Below are 14,022 nucleotides of genomic sequence, written 5' to 3' on the forward strand. Positions count from 1 at the left end.
AGTCTAGACGTAGCCTGTGTTGCTGTGTTGTATAAACAAAGGTGCTTCTGCCTGGAAGTACATTCCATGGGGCACACGGCAGAGGACTAGGCGGTCACCTAGTCATACACCATGTCCAAAGAGCAGACGGAATAGGAGAACCAGCAGGGGAGTGAGCCTACAGGGTTTTATACGTGTAAAATTTTATTAAGGCAAAGTTACAATAAAACTCTGAAATACTACATTGTACATTACTTGTTACTTATTCATATTGCGTGTATACGTACATTACTAAGTAATATTCAAAGAATGTGACTCAAGATTCTAGTTTGTTGGTTGGAGAACCCTCATCTTGTGAGGTTGCTAAAGTGACCAAATTTCTGAGTACCTCTCCTCCTTTTGGTGCTTCTCTTGTACAAGTACTTGGTGTAAAAGCTTTTTCATTACAAGAGCAGTCCATATTTTACTACATGCAAGTTCACTATAAGGGTTTACTGCTAGTGATTTTAAGTGGTGAATTTATTAGTTTAGTTTTTGAATTGTTGCAGTTATAGGATGTTTCCCTTTATAACATTACTAGAAGATTTATCGGGGGTTGCTCAGGTGCTTAACTGAAAATATGTTTGTTTTTCTTCATTTAAATCAGTGCTCTGGGGTGGGACTGATGATGAGGGGTTCAGTTTGCAGGTTGCCCTGAGGAGAGAGGACTATCCCAGCCCTCTCTCACTGCAGCAGGTTGGGGCCAAGTGAGAAGCACCTCTCCATGGTCGCTGCAGCTCCAGTGAGCACAGCCAGCGGAGGAGTGCATGTCCTCTGGCTGGGACAAGTCCAGGTTCATCTGGTCCTGTGCTCCCCAGCCAGAGCGAGGAATGCAGCAAACTGTGCACTTTTCCCTTGCTCCCTGATGAAGGGAAACAGCCAGCAACATCCCTATATGAATCGGAGGGAAGAAGAGGGGAGCATCAACTCCCGGCCTTCCCAAAAGGATGCCTGTGGCTTGGGAGGCTTAGGGCTGGGTACTTCCACCTGGAGGTGGGGGGCATGTCCCCAACCAGCCTCTTTCACAAACAGACAAGACACATGCACATGCACAGACGGACAAACTCTCTGAAATATGTAGTAGATAAACAACGAGCTGAGTTGCCTGGGATGAGTGACATGTTCCTCACTTTCTTAAACTAATAACCTCAGAACAAACATCGTAACCATGGCCTTAGTTACACTTCCGTTTTAGTCACTTTGCTTGGGGAGTTGTGTGTATGAATAGAGATTAAACCCATTAGCCATTGTGCACGTCTTCCCCTTGTTTCAGCAATAGTTGTTAACATGAATGGAACTGTTATGAATAAAGCAGGTTTTTTTAAATGCTACATCCAAAAGATTAATTGTGCAATTGCCGTTTTTCATATTTAGCACCTTTCTGTCCTCTCTTCAATGAAGCTAACAGTGTTAAAGAGCAGCTTTTAAAATCAATTAGACATTGTTTTTGTAATGCATTTGTGAGAAACCAAGTTAGGGATGAAGGATTTTGACACAGAAGATTTGGTACTTGGAAACATGGAAAAAACAGAGACATTGCTTACCTTATAATACAAAAACACTTTGTGTTCCAAGGGAATTGAAAACTGCAATTAAGTGACCTTTTGATAGAAAGACACTCCAATAATGTTCAGATTTTATGGGCTCTGCATTCTGAGAAGCATACCAACTGTGCAGATTTATTTTCTCTGTAGGTATTCCTATGGGTATATTGCTATAATTTCACGTTCAGTCTCCCCTGGCTTTACTTAACTTGTGGCACAAATACTTTAGCCTTCTTGGGCTAAAATGTAACTCATTCTAGAGTCTGTCAATGCCTCTGTAGGCATTAGATAGTGCAAGTAGCTTGTGAGAGGTAGTGTACATTCTGGTCAGGGGTTACCACTCTAAATTGGTCCTGTCAGTTAAAGAAAGATAAGAAACCTTTCTGATGGAAATGTATCAGTATGGATTTGTTTTTCTTTTGGGGATTCTATATTAATGACCCCTCCCCCCCCCACCTTCCATATACTAACCAACTTATAGCATAGCCAATTCACTTTGCCTCCAAAAGACCATATTAGATATAACTTGCAGCTAGCACAGAAGCATTATAGCTTGCTCTGGCCTGGCCCAATGGAAGCAGACCAAGTTTTGCCCACTGATTATAAAGATTCCTCTGAGCAGGGTGCTCAGGGGCAGATCCTTGCCCAATATGAAGTACTAATGCTTGATTATTGAGCTATTGGGTTTTACAGAGCTTGAGGGTGTGAGCCCAGTAATCTTGTGACCACATATTTGACAGTGATGCTAGGAGTTCTCAAATTCTCCTTTCAGCCAAACATCTTTACATGAATGCATGGCTAATTTGATTGAAAGCAATAAAGGATTGTCATGCACTATTTGAGGTGAGAGGGTACGTCCAGAAAAATCTCTTAGGAAAGTTCAGGGCATGGTGGGGTTTAGGCATATTTCCCAGCATCCCAAGACAATTTTAACAATGGTTAAATATTAATTTTATCAATAAGGAGGGTCGTTGAGTTTTGACATGTACATTTGGCTTCTATGTTGACTGCCCTCAATACAATCTCACTTGGATAATTGTAGGCCTCACCATTGTCCAGAAAAAGAATCTCTAGTGGCCTTTTTAGGTTTGAGGGCCTGTCTCATAAGAAAAACATGTTGCTTTCTACCATGAAGCAAATGTAATAACACATCTAGACTACCCTCGGCTTCCGAAAGAAGATATGCAAATTCACACCAAATTTGCATATCTTCTTCCAATTCATTTTTCGGAAGAAGTTTAAAAAACAATCAGTCTAGACAGAGTTTTTCATGCAAAACCTCCCCTTTTTCAAAAGATCCCTGTAAACCTCATTTTTTGAGGAATAAGGGTTCTTTAAAAAAGGGGGGGGGGGCTTGTGAAAAAAACCCCATCTAGACTGCTTTTTTTTTTTCTTGAAAAACCTTTTCTGAAAAAGGGATTGGAAGAAGATATGTGAATTTGAGCCAAATTTGCATATCTTCTTTTGGAAGCCAAGGGTAGCCTAGACATGCCTTAAGAGAAGATGGATAGGCCCTGAGCCCTCTGAATTTATGTATTCTAACAGGGCCATACACCAATGAGGCGCATCTAATGAAATATTGTACATAGTTAAGATGGATGGCCAGAACTGCTGGTTGTCTAAAACAATCTGTATTTAAAACCACAGAATTTTTTTAAAGTCTCTTGCTTTAAAGGAAGCTATGCCTTCTGCAGTACGTTGCTGTGCAGTCTTGAAAACTAGAGTTTCTAGAGTCTCTGAAATGGACGCTAAGTGGAATGATTGGATAACTCCACGACTGAGCTTTCTGTCAGTTATCACAGATTGGAAAGACCATTACTGAACTGTAAGCAATGGTAAAGCATCGTTGGAGCATGGGGACAAGATGACGTGAAGTAAATCCTTAGCTTTGACTGAAATGCATACGGCTAAAGTATTGTATATGTGTCTGTCAGGAACTGCTTAACTGGCTAGAAGCAGTAAGGTTAACAAGTAAAAGCTGAATACATAGAAACACTATAAAATGGATCTGATTTGACTTCTGACCTTACGTTTCTCTTGACTGGGTAGTGTTTTAAAGAGAGCGAGAGAGAGAGAGAGAGTGGTGTGTGTAGGAAAAGCAGATAGACACACAGGAAAAAAAAACAAGAAGCAGCCTCTGAACTTGGTGTGTGACCCTTGAAAAAAGCTAGAAAGGGTTTTTTTGGGGGTGTAAGTGTCTGGTATTGGCTACAGAGGCTTGGGGCTGCCAGCTAAGAAATTACTCTTTTGTTTTTGGTTCCTCCTGCATGCAGATTCGCAGGACATTGTTCACTATATTTGTATCTAAAGGCTTTCGCAAACAAAATACCAGACTCTTATAATTTCTGTTCCTAACTGGTACATCACCATTAGTAAGCTGAAAGCCCCATTAATGTTCCTGAACTTTGGTTAGCTGCTGAGTCAAAAGAGGCAGCACAAATGCGGGAGAAAAACTGTGGAAAGGTCATAAGGCAAAGAGAGAAAAGAGAGTTTGTTGGTGTCAGACTCCATGAGGACAAGTAGTCAGGGCTGCTGCTTTGCAAAAGGTCATGTGGACTGTGTGTGTTAAGAGAAGCTAATCCCCAGGAGTGGAAAGCAGGCTGTTTTCTCTAACTCTGAAGCATTTTGCAGCAGGTTAGTGATAGTGTTAATCCACCGACAGGAAAGGCCTAGTTGTGTTAATTATAGAAAGGGGAAATTGGGAGGGAAAATATTTTTTATTTTAATTGTATATTTTGAATGTTGTTTGATTGTAGCTAAATTGTTTTAATTCAATTGTCTCAATTGGTATGATTCACCAATTATTCTTTTATTTAAATGTGATAATGGTGAAAAGAGTTAGTTTTGTTGTGCTGTTCTCAGTGTTATGTTTTCTTGTAACATGTTTTCAAAGATACTCTATATGCTTAAAGGAGTGGTTAGTTAACTAGTTAGCTGACTAGCTAACGGTGGGTGTGTCTATACTGCACCATTATTTCAAGAAACTAGTGTTATTTTGAATAATTTCAAAATAACTGAGGGCTTATTCCGAAATTTGTAAATAATGTCTATTCTAAAATAGCTATTTATAAACAAGGCATGTGCAGATGCTCCATTGCTGCTATTTCAAAATAGTCCCTCACCAGGAACATTCTACGTTATTCCTCCCCACTGCTTCCTGGGACTCTAAATTGAGATAGCACGTCTACATTAGGGAAGCCTGCCTCAGACTAATTTTGAGGCTTCCCTGCAGATTAGATGTGCTATTTTAAATAAGCTATTTTGGAATAACTGTTCCGGAATAGCTTATTTCAAAATAGCTGTGACGTGTAGATGTACCCTGAGTGATTTCTTCAGAGGAGGAGGAGGAAGTGTCTGCATTCATTTGAAGTGAAGATTTCTACAAGCAAGTGGGAGAAATATGTTGCTCTTGCGGACTGTGCAGACTTCTGTTTCTGTGGAAAATGGCCTGTTTAGATTTAATTTTTTTTCTTTATGTTATGTATAACTGTGAAAATAATGCATGTGAATTATAAAGTAGCCATGTTAGGTTTTAAAGAAATAAGTTGTAGCTATTGATTATTAATTATTATTATATTTATCATAAGATTTTAGAAAGTTAGTACTTAATTTTTAAGTTCATCCTTTTTTGTGAGGGGAGGGGCCTTCAGTGTGGGAAGGTTCACCCTGTGTAATCCTGGCTGAAAATCCTTTAGACTGAGATTGAATTCTTTGGTAGTTGAGTTTTTAGGTACTGAGGAAGGGTAATAAAGTAAACTTTAGCCTACCTACAGGTTATACTTACACGTTGCAAAATCATATACACTCAAATTTTACTCCAAACCCATCAAAATACAAATTATTGGGGAAATGTATTTTTGTTTCTATTATTTTTGCTTAAGTAGCAGTAGTTATTTGGTCTCTGAAATTAAGAAAAATGATGTAATGGAAATAAAAAGCTGTAAGTAATAATATAAGATGGAACGAAAAAACATTGAGTCTGCATGTAGGTAAAATACAATTATTAGACAGTATAATAGCCAGCGGATAGAAGAGGTGACTGTTTCTGTAGCTTCAGGGGATAGCCAAGTTAGTTGTCTCAGAAAAACAAAAACAAATGGTCTGGTAGCATTTTATAGACAAACAAAACATGTAGATGGTATCATGAGCTTTTCTGGGCACAGCCCACTTCTTCAGATGACTGGAGTTCTGTAGTATGATTTAGTTCAAAATAAATTAGAACACATTGATGATGCTAGACAAACTATCTTGGTGTTGACAGGGAATAAAAAAGAGACATGTAGACTAAAACGGTGGCTTCACTTATTCATTCTATGATTCTGTCTGGGGCTATAGATAAAGCACTACCTACAATAATATTTGCAGATCTGCCACTTGCTGTGTGTCTCTTGGAAAGTCACAGCTCCTCTCTCTGCTTCAGTTCCCCATCTGTAATATAGAGAATATAACTCTGTCTCTCGCTAAGCTGGGAACAGGCAAGCCTACCTGATCCTACTTGATTCCAGCTAGCACAATTAGCAATAGCAATGCAGATTGTACAACATGGGTCATACGAGCCCAACACATTGTACCTTAGGAACATATTCAACTTGTTAGCCCATGCTGTGCTGGCTTCAGGTTAGCTTGGGTAGGTCAGCCTGTGCACAGCTTTTGGGGTATAGTCATTCCCTCTGGGCATTGTGAAAGTACATTAATTTATGTTTAAGATGTGCTCAAATACTAGATTGATGAGCAGAAGAATAAAGCATATTAACAAACAACAAACTTTAAACAAACCAGTTTTCAAGAAGATTTCTTAATATCATTATTAAAAGTCACAGCTTTAGTTTTCCAAACATGCCCCTCTAAGTACTCAGAAGGAAATTTACCTTTGTCTCAATTGCCACACTTACATGCATGCAGCTGAAATTATATTACACAACCCTCTGCAGTGTTAGGCTTTGTGAGCAATTCAGAGTAGATCATGGGTTACACAGTAAAATAAAATGTGTACCATTATAACTAAACAAAGCTTACCTTATTCAAGTCAAAGGTATTGAACACTTGATCAACATATGTATCTGCCTGTGGATTCAGACCATGCAGATCCAGAAGTGTCTTGAATTCATAGAGAGTAAGTTGCCCAGAAGGGCATTCTTTCATAAATTTGGTGTACAACTGATGGGTATCCGCAGCATTGATATCATCTACTGCTGATGTACTGGCTCCCATAGTATCACACAATAAAATCTTCCCCCCCCCCTGGTGTTTATTCATACACTTACGCTTCTCAGCTTCAGTGGTTTGCACCCAACTAGAATTCAAATACAAGCCCCATATCTAAAGAGCTAATGTAAACCTCTTATGAGACTAATACAGATACAAGCCAAGCAAAAATAGAAAGCTAAGTGAGATTACGTTTAGTACGCAGTTTTAAACCAGAAACATTTTGTAACATGTTTACAGACAAAGCAAATAGAGATACTTAAAAGATTATCTTGTCAAACTCCAAAGGATGTGATTTGATCCAGTAAGTTTCCCCCACTGATAAGTAAGGCAACTACTTGCAAAAATATGTTAGTATGTCCTCAAACTAGTTGTCTTTGTAACTCTTAAGGCCACACAAAAGTCTGATCCCTAAGTGGTTGTAACTAACAAGTACTGTAACTAATAAGAAGGGAAAGGTTAAGAAATTAATGGGCACATGTGATGTGAGGAAGTGTGAGATCTTAGACAGTAAAGATGTGGGAGAATGAAGCCTTTTCTAAACCAAAGTTCTGTTGGATGTACTTTATACAATGAGCACTATTCAGAACCCAGTTTCTTTGACTTCTAGTCTTCTAACACGGATGGATTCCAATGAATCCAACACTCTGCCCTGGTTTTATTCAGGGTCTCAGGTATCCAGTGGTGCTTGTATGTTGCCTCCATCATAATTTGCACATGCAGCTTGGATAGGATGTACCCAAACTGTGCAACACCCTTTAAAGGGATCTGGAAAAAAATATTAGACTGAAATTACATTTTATTTACTTAGCCACAGCTAAAAAGCCTGTAAACATCAGCTAAAATATAGGGGGGAAATGGACTTTGTAGATCAATAAAGGAATTTCCTGCCTCTATGGAGAGAGTGCAAATGTATATAATGGCTGATAGCACAACTGATGGAAAAAGGTGGTGATTTTATGGAGTACAAGGGGGGCTAAAATTGATAATCTGCGGTGTACTTTAACAGCTTCTATTAAACCCACAAAGCATTCACTGACACTAGCAATTCTACAAAAATCACCTCTTCCCAAAGCCACTGGTGATAGTGTATTACTACTTTTGTAAACAGGAAAAAATACAAAACAATAAAAAATGACTTGTGAGTGTGTGGCTGGATTAAGGAAATATAAGGGAACATTGCCAGTTTTGAGGGAGTTTAAATGATGATTTGGGATCAGGTTGTGTGCTGTAAACAACATGAAGCAATCGAAAGAACTGCCATCACCAGAGGCTCATGTGGCCCTAAAAAGTACATTAAAACTGCTTTATCAGTAGAGACAGTTAAAGATCCATAGATTCCAAGGCCACAATGGACCATTCTGATCATCTAGGGTATGTCTACACTTGCACCCTATTTCAAAATAGGGATGCAAATGAAGACATTCGAAATTGCAAATGAAGCCAGGATTTCACATTCCTGCACTTCATTTGCATATTCACATTTTGGCGCATTTCGAATTAGCGCTGTTTCAAAAAAACACATGCTGTTAAGATGCTGTTATTTCAAGAGAAAACTCTTCTCTCGAAATATCTGGTAAACCTCATTGTATGAGGAATAAGGGTTATTTTGAGAAAAGGGTTTTCTCTCGAAATGACGTGTCTACACAGTGTGTTTTATTTTGAAATAGCAACATTTCGAAATAGCGCCATAACACGATTATGCAAATGAAGCACAGAATATTTAAATCCCGGTTTCATTTATTTCAAATGTCTTCATTTGCATCCCTATTTCGAAATAGGATGCAAGTGTAGGCATACCCTTAGTCTGACCTCCAGTTTAACACAGACCATTATCCTTACCCGCAGAATAATTCAAAGAACAAATCTTTTTTAAAAACATCCCGGGATGGAAATCCACCACGAGTCTCAGTAAATGGTTCTAATAATTATTCTCACTGTTAAGAAATTACACCTTATTTCAGCTCTGAATGTGTCAAATTCTACTTCCAGCTATTGGATCATGTTATACTTTCCCCATTTGATTGAAGAGCTCATTATCAAGTATTTGTTCCCCACATAGATACTTATAAACTGTAATCAAGTCACTTTGTAACCATCTCTTTGTTAAACTAAACATATTGAGCGCCTTACGTCCATTGCTTGGAGGCATGTTTTCTAATTCTTTAATCAATCATTCTTGTGGCTTTTTTCTGCCATTTCTCAACATTCTTGTTAAACTATGAACACTGCTCCAGCAGGGCTAAATACAGAGGTTAAATAACCTCTCAACTCCTACTTGAGATCCCCCGATTTATGCATCCAAACATCGCACATGCTTCTTTATCCACAGTGTTGCACTGGGGGATTCATGTTCAGCTAATCATCCCTTTTGACTCCCAAATCTTTTTCAGAGTCATTGCTTCCCAGGATAGAGTCTCCCATCCTTTAAGTAAGGCTTACATTCTCTGTCCTAGATATATACAAAGCTTCAGGGGGTGGCCGAGTTAGTCTGTACAGGGAAAAACAACAAATGGTCTGGTAGCACTTTATAGACTAACAAAACATGTAGATGGTATCATGAGCTTTCGTGGGCACAGCCCACTTCTTGTGGGCTGTGCCCACGAAAGCTCATGATACCATCTACATGTTTTGTTAGTCTATAAAGTGCTACCAGACCATTTGTTGTTTTTTCCTAGATATATACATTTACATTTAGCTATATTAAAATGCATTTTGTTTGCTTGCACATGCTTACCAAGCAATCAAGATGACTTTGTATCAGTGACCTCTCTTCTTCATTATGTACAAATGCCTTAATTTTAGTGTCATCTGCATACTTCATCAGTGATGATTTTATCTTTTTTTCCAGATTATTGATACAAATGTTACATAAAATAGGGTCAAGATCCAGTCCTTGCAGGACCCCAGTGAAAACACATCTGATCCAGGACTCCCAATGTACAATTTCACTTTCAGACCAGTTAGATAGCTAGCTTTCTACCCATTTAATGTGTGTCATGTAAGTTTTATATCGCTCTAGAGTCTTAATCAAAATGTGACATGGTACCAAGTTAAACACCTTACAGATAACTTTGTATATTTTAAGAATGCTATTACTATGATCAACTAAATTTGTAATCTCATCAAAAAGATTTCAAGTTAATTTGACAGGATCTGTTTTCTATAAACTCATGTTGATCAGAATTTATTATGTTACACCCCTTTCATTCTTTGTTAATCAAATCCCTATCAGCTGTTCCATTATTTTGTCCAGGATTTATGTCATATTGGCAGGCCCAAGCACACTTTTAAATTATTGGCACAACATTAGTCTTCTGAACTTTCCCAGTGTTCCACGATGTATTGAAATTCAACATTAATGGTCTAGCAAGCACCTCACAGCTCTTTTAATACTCTTTGAAGCAAGATATTGAGCCCTACTGATTTACAAATGTCAGATTCTATTAGCTGTTCTAATTCTGTCCTCTTGAGAGACTAGTAGAATGGAGGATGCTAAAGAGTGGCAATAGCATTTGGAATCAAACACTCAGAGCATTTGGTCTTTCAATGCAAATAATTGTTGGATGACCCTTAGAGAAGTGGCAAGAAATTGGGGTACACACACAAACACAAAATCTGTAGGCTAATAGTAAAGCATAACCACTTTATGAGGGCAACACAGAAGGGTTAGAATCTTAAACTTGTCCTGAGATTGCTACAGCAACCATTTAACTTAGAAGACAGCAACATGTTATTTAAATTTATTTGCAAGTAGGAACAAAAGAAGTTTGACACCATACCTGCTGTTTTTGTAATTTCACAGCAGGTCTATTTCAACAAGAGAAGGCATAGAAAGTGTCCTACTAAAACATATAAAGGAAATTCTTACTCCATTGGGTGTTATTTGTATTATTTTTATAGAGTGACAGGTTCAGCTGGGTGCTACCTATTCTAAGATTAAAGATACAAAGATGATTGGTACTTTAAGTAGCAAACATTGAGTTTTAAATGCACCCACAGTAAACTAAAGGTTATTGAACTCATCTAAAAGTTGTATCACTTTTATTCTTGCCTATTCACTTTCCATCTTTTCCCCTTTCCTCTCTCACAGCAGGGGCATTCTATTAATCTCCAAATCACCCTTTTTCTTTCCTCACATTTCCGCCCTTTTCTATTTATAGTTCTCTTGGAAAAGCATTATTTCCTTTCCTGTATTAACCCTGTATTAAGAAATGTACCATTTCTTTAGTTCAGCTTTCCTTGCTTTCCCACCTTCCATTGTTTGCCGTGCTGGTGTGGCCATGGTGCCAGGATTTGAGGAAGACAAGATAGATGAGGTAATGTCTTTTATTGAACCAACATTTTCTATTCCTCTGTATTCCACTGCCATTCTTTGCTGCTCCCTAATCATAGCACATAGAGAATTGATAACTAGTAAGTAGGGCTGTCAATCCCAGTTAATGCCTGTGAATAATTGAAAGAAAAATTAAGGACTTCATTTTCTAATATGTTAATTGCACATATGCGGGGTTGGCAGTAGGCACCAGATAGAGGGCACTGAAGCAGCCCCATCCTGAAGCTTCCGAAGTAGTAGTGGGGGGGCTGGAGCAACTCCAGTCAGCAGATTCCTGGGTGGCAGGGGGCAATGGAGCCCTGAGGGAGCCTGCACCCCAAGGGAGCCTGGAGCGCTAAGAGGGCCCACATCTTTATGCCCCAAAGGAGCCCATGGCCCCACAGAGGGCTGGAGTCCAATCAGGGCTGAAGCTTGGGACTCTCTGCCTGAGGAGGGGGCTGAATCCCCAAGCAGAGCTGAATCCTAAGAGCCTCCAACCCTGACATTATATTTTAAAATGTGGAAAACGACAACACTACAGAATCCCTAAGAGCATGGCTAGTTTGTAGTGGGCCTCCGAGAGCAACCTTCCACGTGTAACACTGTTGGAACATTACGGCAGGTTGCCCCTACCTAATAAAGCGGGGGAGGGGAGATCAAGAAGAATCAAGAGGTTTTTTTTTTTAAAGAATGAGAAAGGCCACCACACAGAGTCCAGAACTGAAGCAGACTCATCCACAGCATCTCCCCCCAACACAGAAAAAGGAATTTCTCCTGCACTGGTGGTTGGAATCTCAAAAGCTATTGTCATAGTTAACCCTTCAGGGCCTCACAAGCTCTTCCTTTGATTTTGCAACCCAATATCACCTCCTTCCTTCAGCTTTCTTTCCATTTTTCCTGTAAGATCAATCTGTGTTTTTTTAAGAGCTGCCAACACCTCCCATTTATCCCCGGGTGCTTACAAGGGGAGAGAAAGTCAGGTCTTTTCTCCTTCCTGTCAGGATTGCTCAGCTATGCAGATTTCTTCCCCAGCTGCTATGGATGGTCTGCAAGACATTTTGTTTATCATTGCCCATGTGCAGGGTTGCTAGATTCTGTTGGTTTCTGTCTGAGTCAGTTTTCCCCCCCTACCAGTATTACTGACGGATACTCACGTAAAGCAAGGGCACATGAAGTGAGGTGCATGCTGATTGCACACAATATTGATGGTGACAGCCGTGCGCTTCCTCTGAATCCAAAGTGCTGCTACAGTTCAATAGGAACACCCCACAAATTCTAGGTAAGTGCAAATTCTACGTTAGCAAAATTACCCTTTCTTGGAATACCGTCTTTGTTACGACAATCTTGAAGCCTACTGAGATGAAAAAAGGTCATTCATGCAGCCCTCTCACTAGCCTAGTTTGCCCATCACTGGTTTAGAGTCTCTTGCCTCTTCAGGCTACGTCTACACTGCAAGGTTTTTGCGCAAAAACCTTTGGAGCGTCCACATCTCAAATGTGCTTTTGCACAAGTAAATCAGCAGCAAAACGGCAGAACAGAGGGCTTTTGCCGGTGTAGGTAAACATCCTTCTACGAGGCATAACTCCCTTTTGCGCTACAACTATTGTGCAAAAAGGCAAGTGTGGATGCTCCAGAGGGGTTTCTTGTGCAAGAAACCTCTATGGGAAAAAGCACAGGCGCTCTGATGGCCATTCTGTGAATGGCAATCAAAGCTTTCCTGCGCAAGAGCATCCATGCAGTGTGGATGCTCTCTTGCGCAAAAGAACATCACTTTTGCAATGCACTTTGAGGTGTAGACGTGTTTTTGTGCAAGAAGTTTTTGTGCAAGAACTCTTCCGCAAAAGACTTCTTGCGCAAAAACCTTGCAGTGTGGATGTAGCCTCAGAGTTCAAACAACTAAAAAGATGGAAAACTTTGCTCAGTCTTTGTTTTATTTTCTTCATTCAGCTTCTAAGCCCACAGGATAAGCTTCCTTGACTGTAGCATTTCACAGGTGCAACAGGGCCATTAGACAAGCCTTTGTATTGCAATGTTCTTTGCTAGCTCTTTGGATTCTGATATTCTTCTAGATGCCTGAGTTCACAAATCCAGAGAAAACATTTCCAACGTTATAAAGCAAAACTGAAGTATTTTCTTACAGTATGGAATAGAAACATTGCAAGAGAGATTGATGCATGCAGCAACTTAGAAGCATTTAATAAAGTATAAACACTAAACACATTGTTATAAAACTAATGCCTATTTTGAGCAAAACTGATGCACAGCTGAACTGATCTAGTCTCCAGCTAAGATTTGTTCTGATTTCTTATTGGAAGGGGTGGATCTTGATTGATGTTGCCTGCTTGTTTCAGTGATTGCTTGGCCTACAAATGAGAGGTGTGAATAACAATTTTGCTTCTTACACTGGTACAAACTATTTCTGCCCTCTTTGGAGTGGGAGGTGCATGTAGCCAGACCACCTTGGCAGGTTTGAAGATGACTTCATTAATGAGGAGTGACACTTTTCTAGACTCAATAATCTGCAAAATGTTGTGTTTATGAGGTGTTTTTTCCACTCCCTCCAGGGGATCTGTAGTGCATAGCAACCCTTCTTACCGGGTCTTGGAATTGCAAAACACAACCCCTCCCCTCAATCCTTCACTCCATTCCCAACTTTGTTACCCCAGAATGCATCAATTTGGTGACCCTGAATGTTAGCGTCAGGGAAGCCATGTGGATATTCCATCACTGAGGCTGGCCCTTGTGAAGGGCCAGATCACTCTTCTTTAGAAGCCTGGTAATTAGACCTTTTCTCTAGATTCTCACCCTAAAATAGGAAACTCTAAATTCTTAACACAAAGGTCAGATACACTTTTCCCCGAGCTTCAATTTTGGTGTGCCTAACAAAACACAATGGAAGGGACGTTCTAGTAAACAATTGTATGATTGTTCTCCGAAAGA

General features: G+C 39.6%; 1 protein-coding gene across 2 annotated transcripts in view; it reads right to left on the reverse strand.

Annotated features, from left to right (window-relative positions):
• GUCA1C (guanylate cyclase activator 1C) overlaps window positions 1-14,022 on the reverse strand; it is a 47,764-nt gene that overhangs the window by 26,367 nt on the left and 7,375 nt on the right. Inside the window, exon 1 of one of the 2 annotated variants that reach the window (XM_006116810.5) lies at window positions 6,579-6,773. The exons of the other annotated variant lie outside the window; for it this stretch is intronic. Within the exon in view, the coding sequence (XP_006116872.2) occupies window positions 6,579-6,773 (195 nt within the window). Of the gene's footprint in view, window positions 1-6,578; window positions 6,774-14,022 lie in introns of those variants that run through there. 2 annotated transcript variants of the gene reach the window in all.

Source organism: Pelodiscus sinensis, chromosome 1, assembly GCF_052426305.1.
Source record: "Pelodiscus sinensis isolate ZL-2025 chromosome 1, ASM5242630v1, whole genome shotgun sequence".
In the NCBI taxonomy this organism is placed as follows: domain Eukaryota; kingdom Metazoa; phylum Chordata; order Testudines; family Trionychidae; genus Pelodiscus; species Pelodiscus sinensis.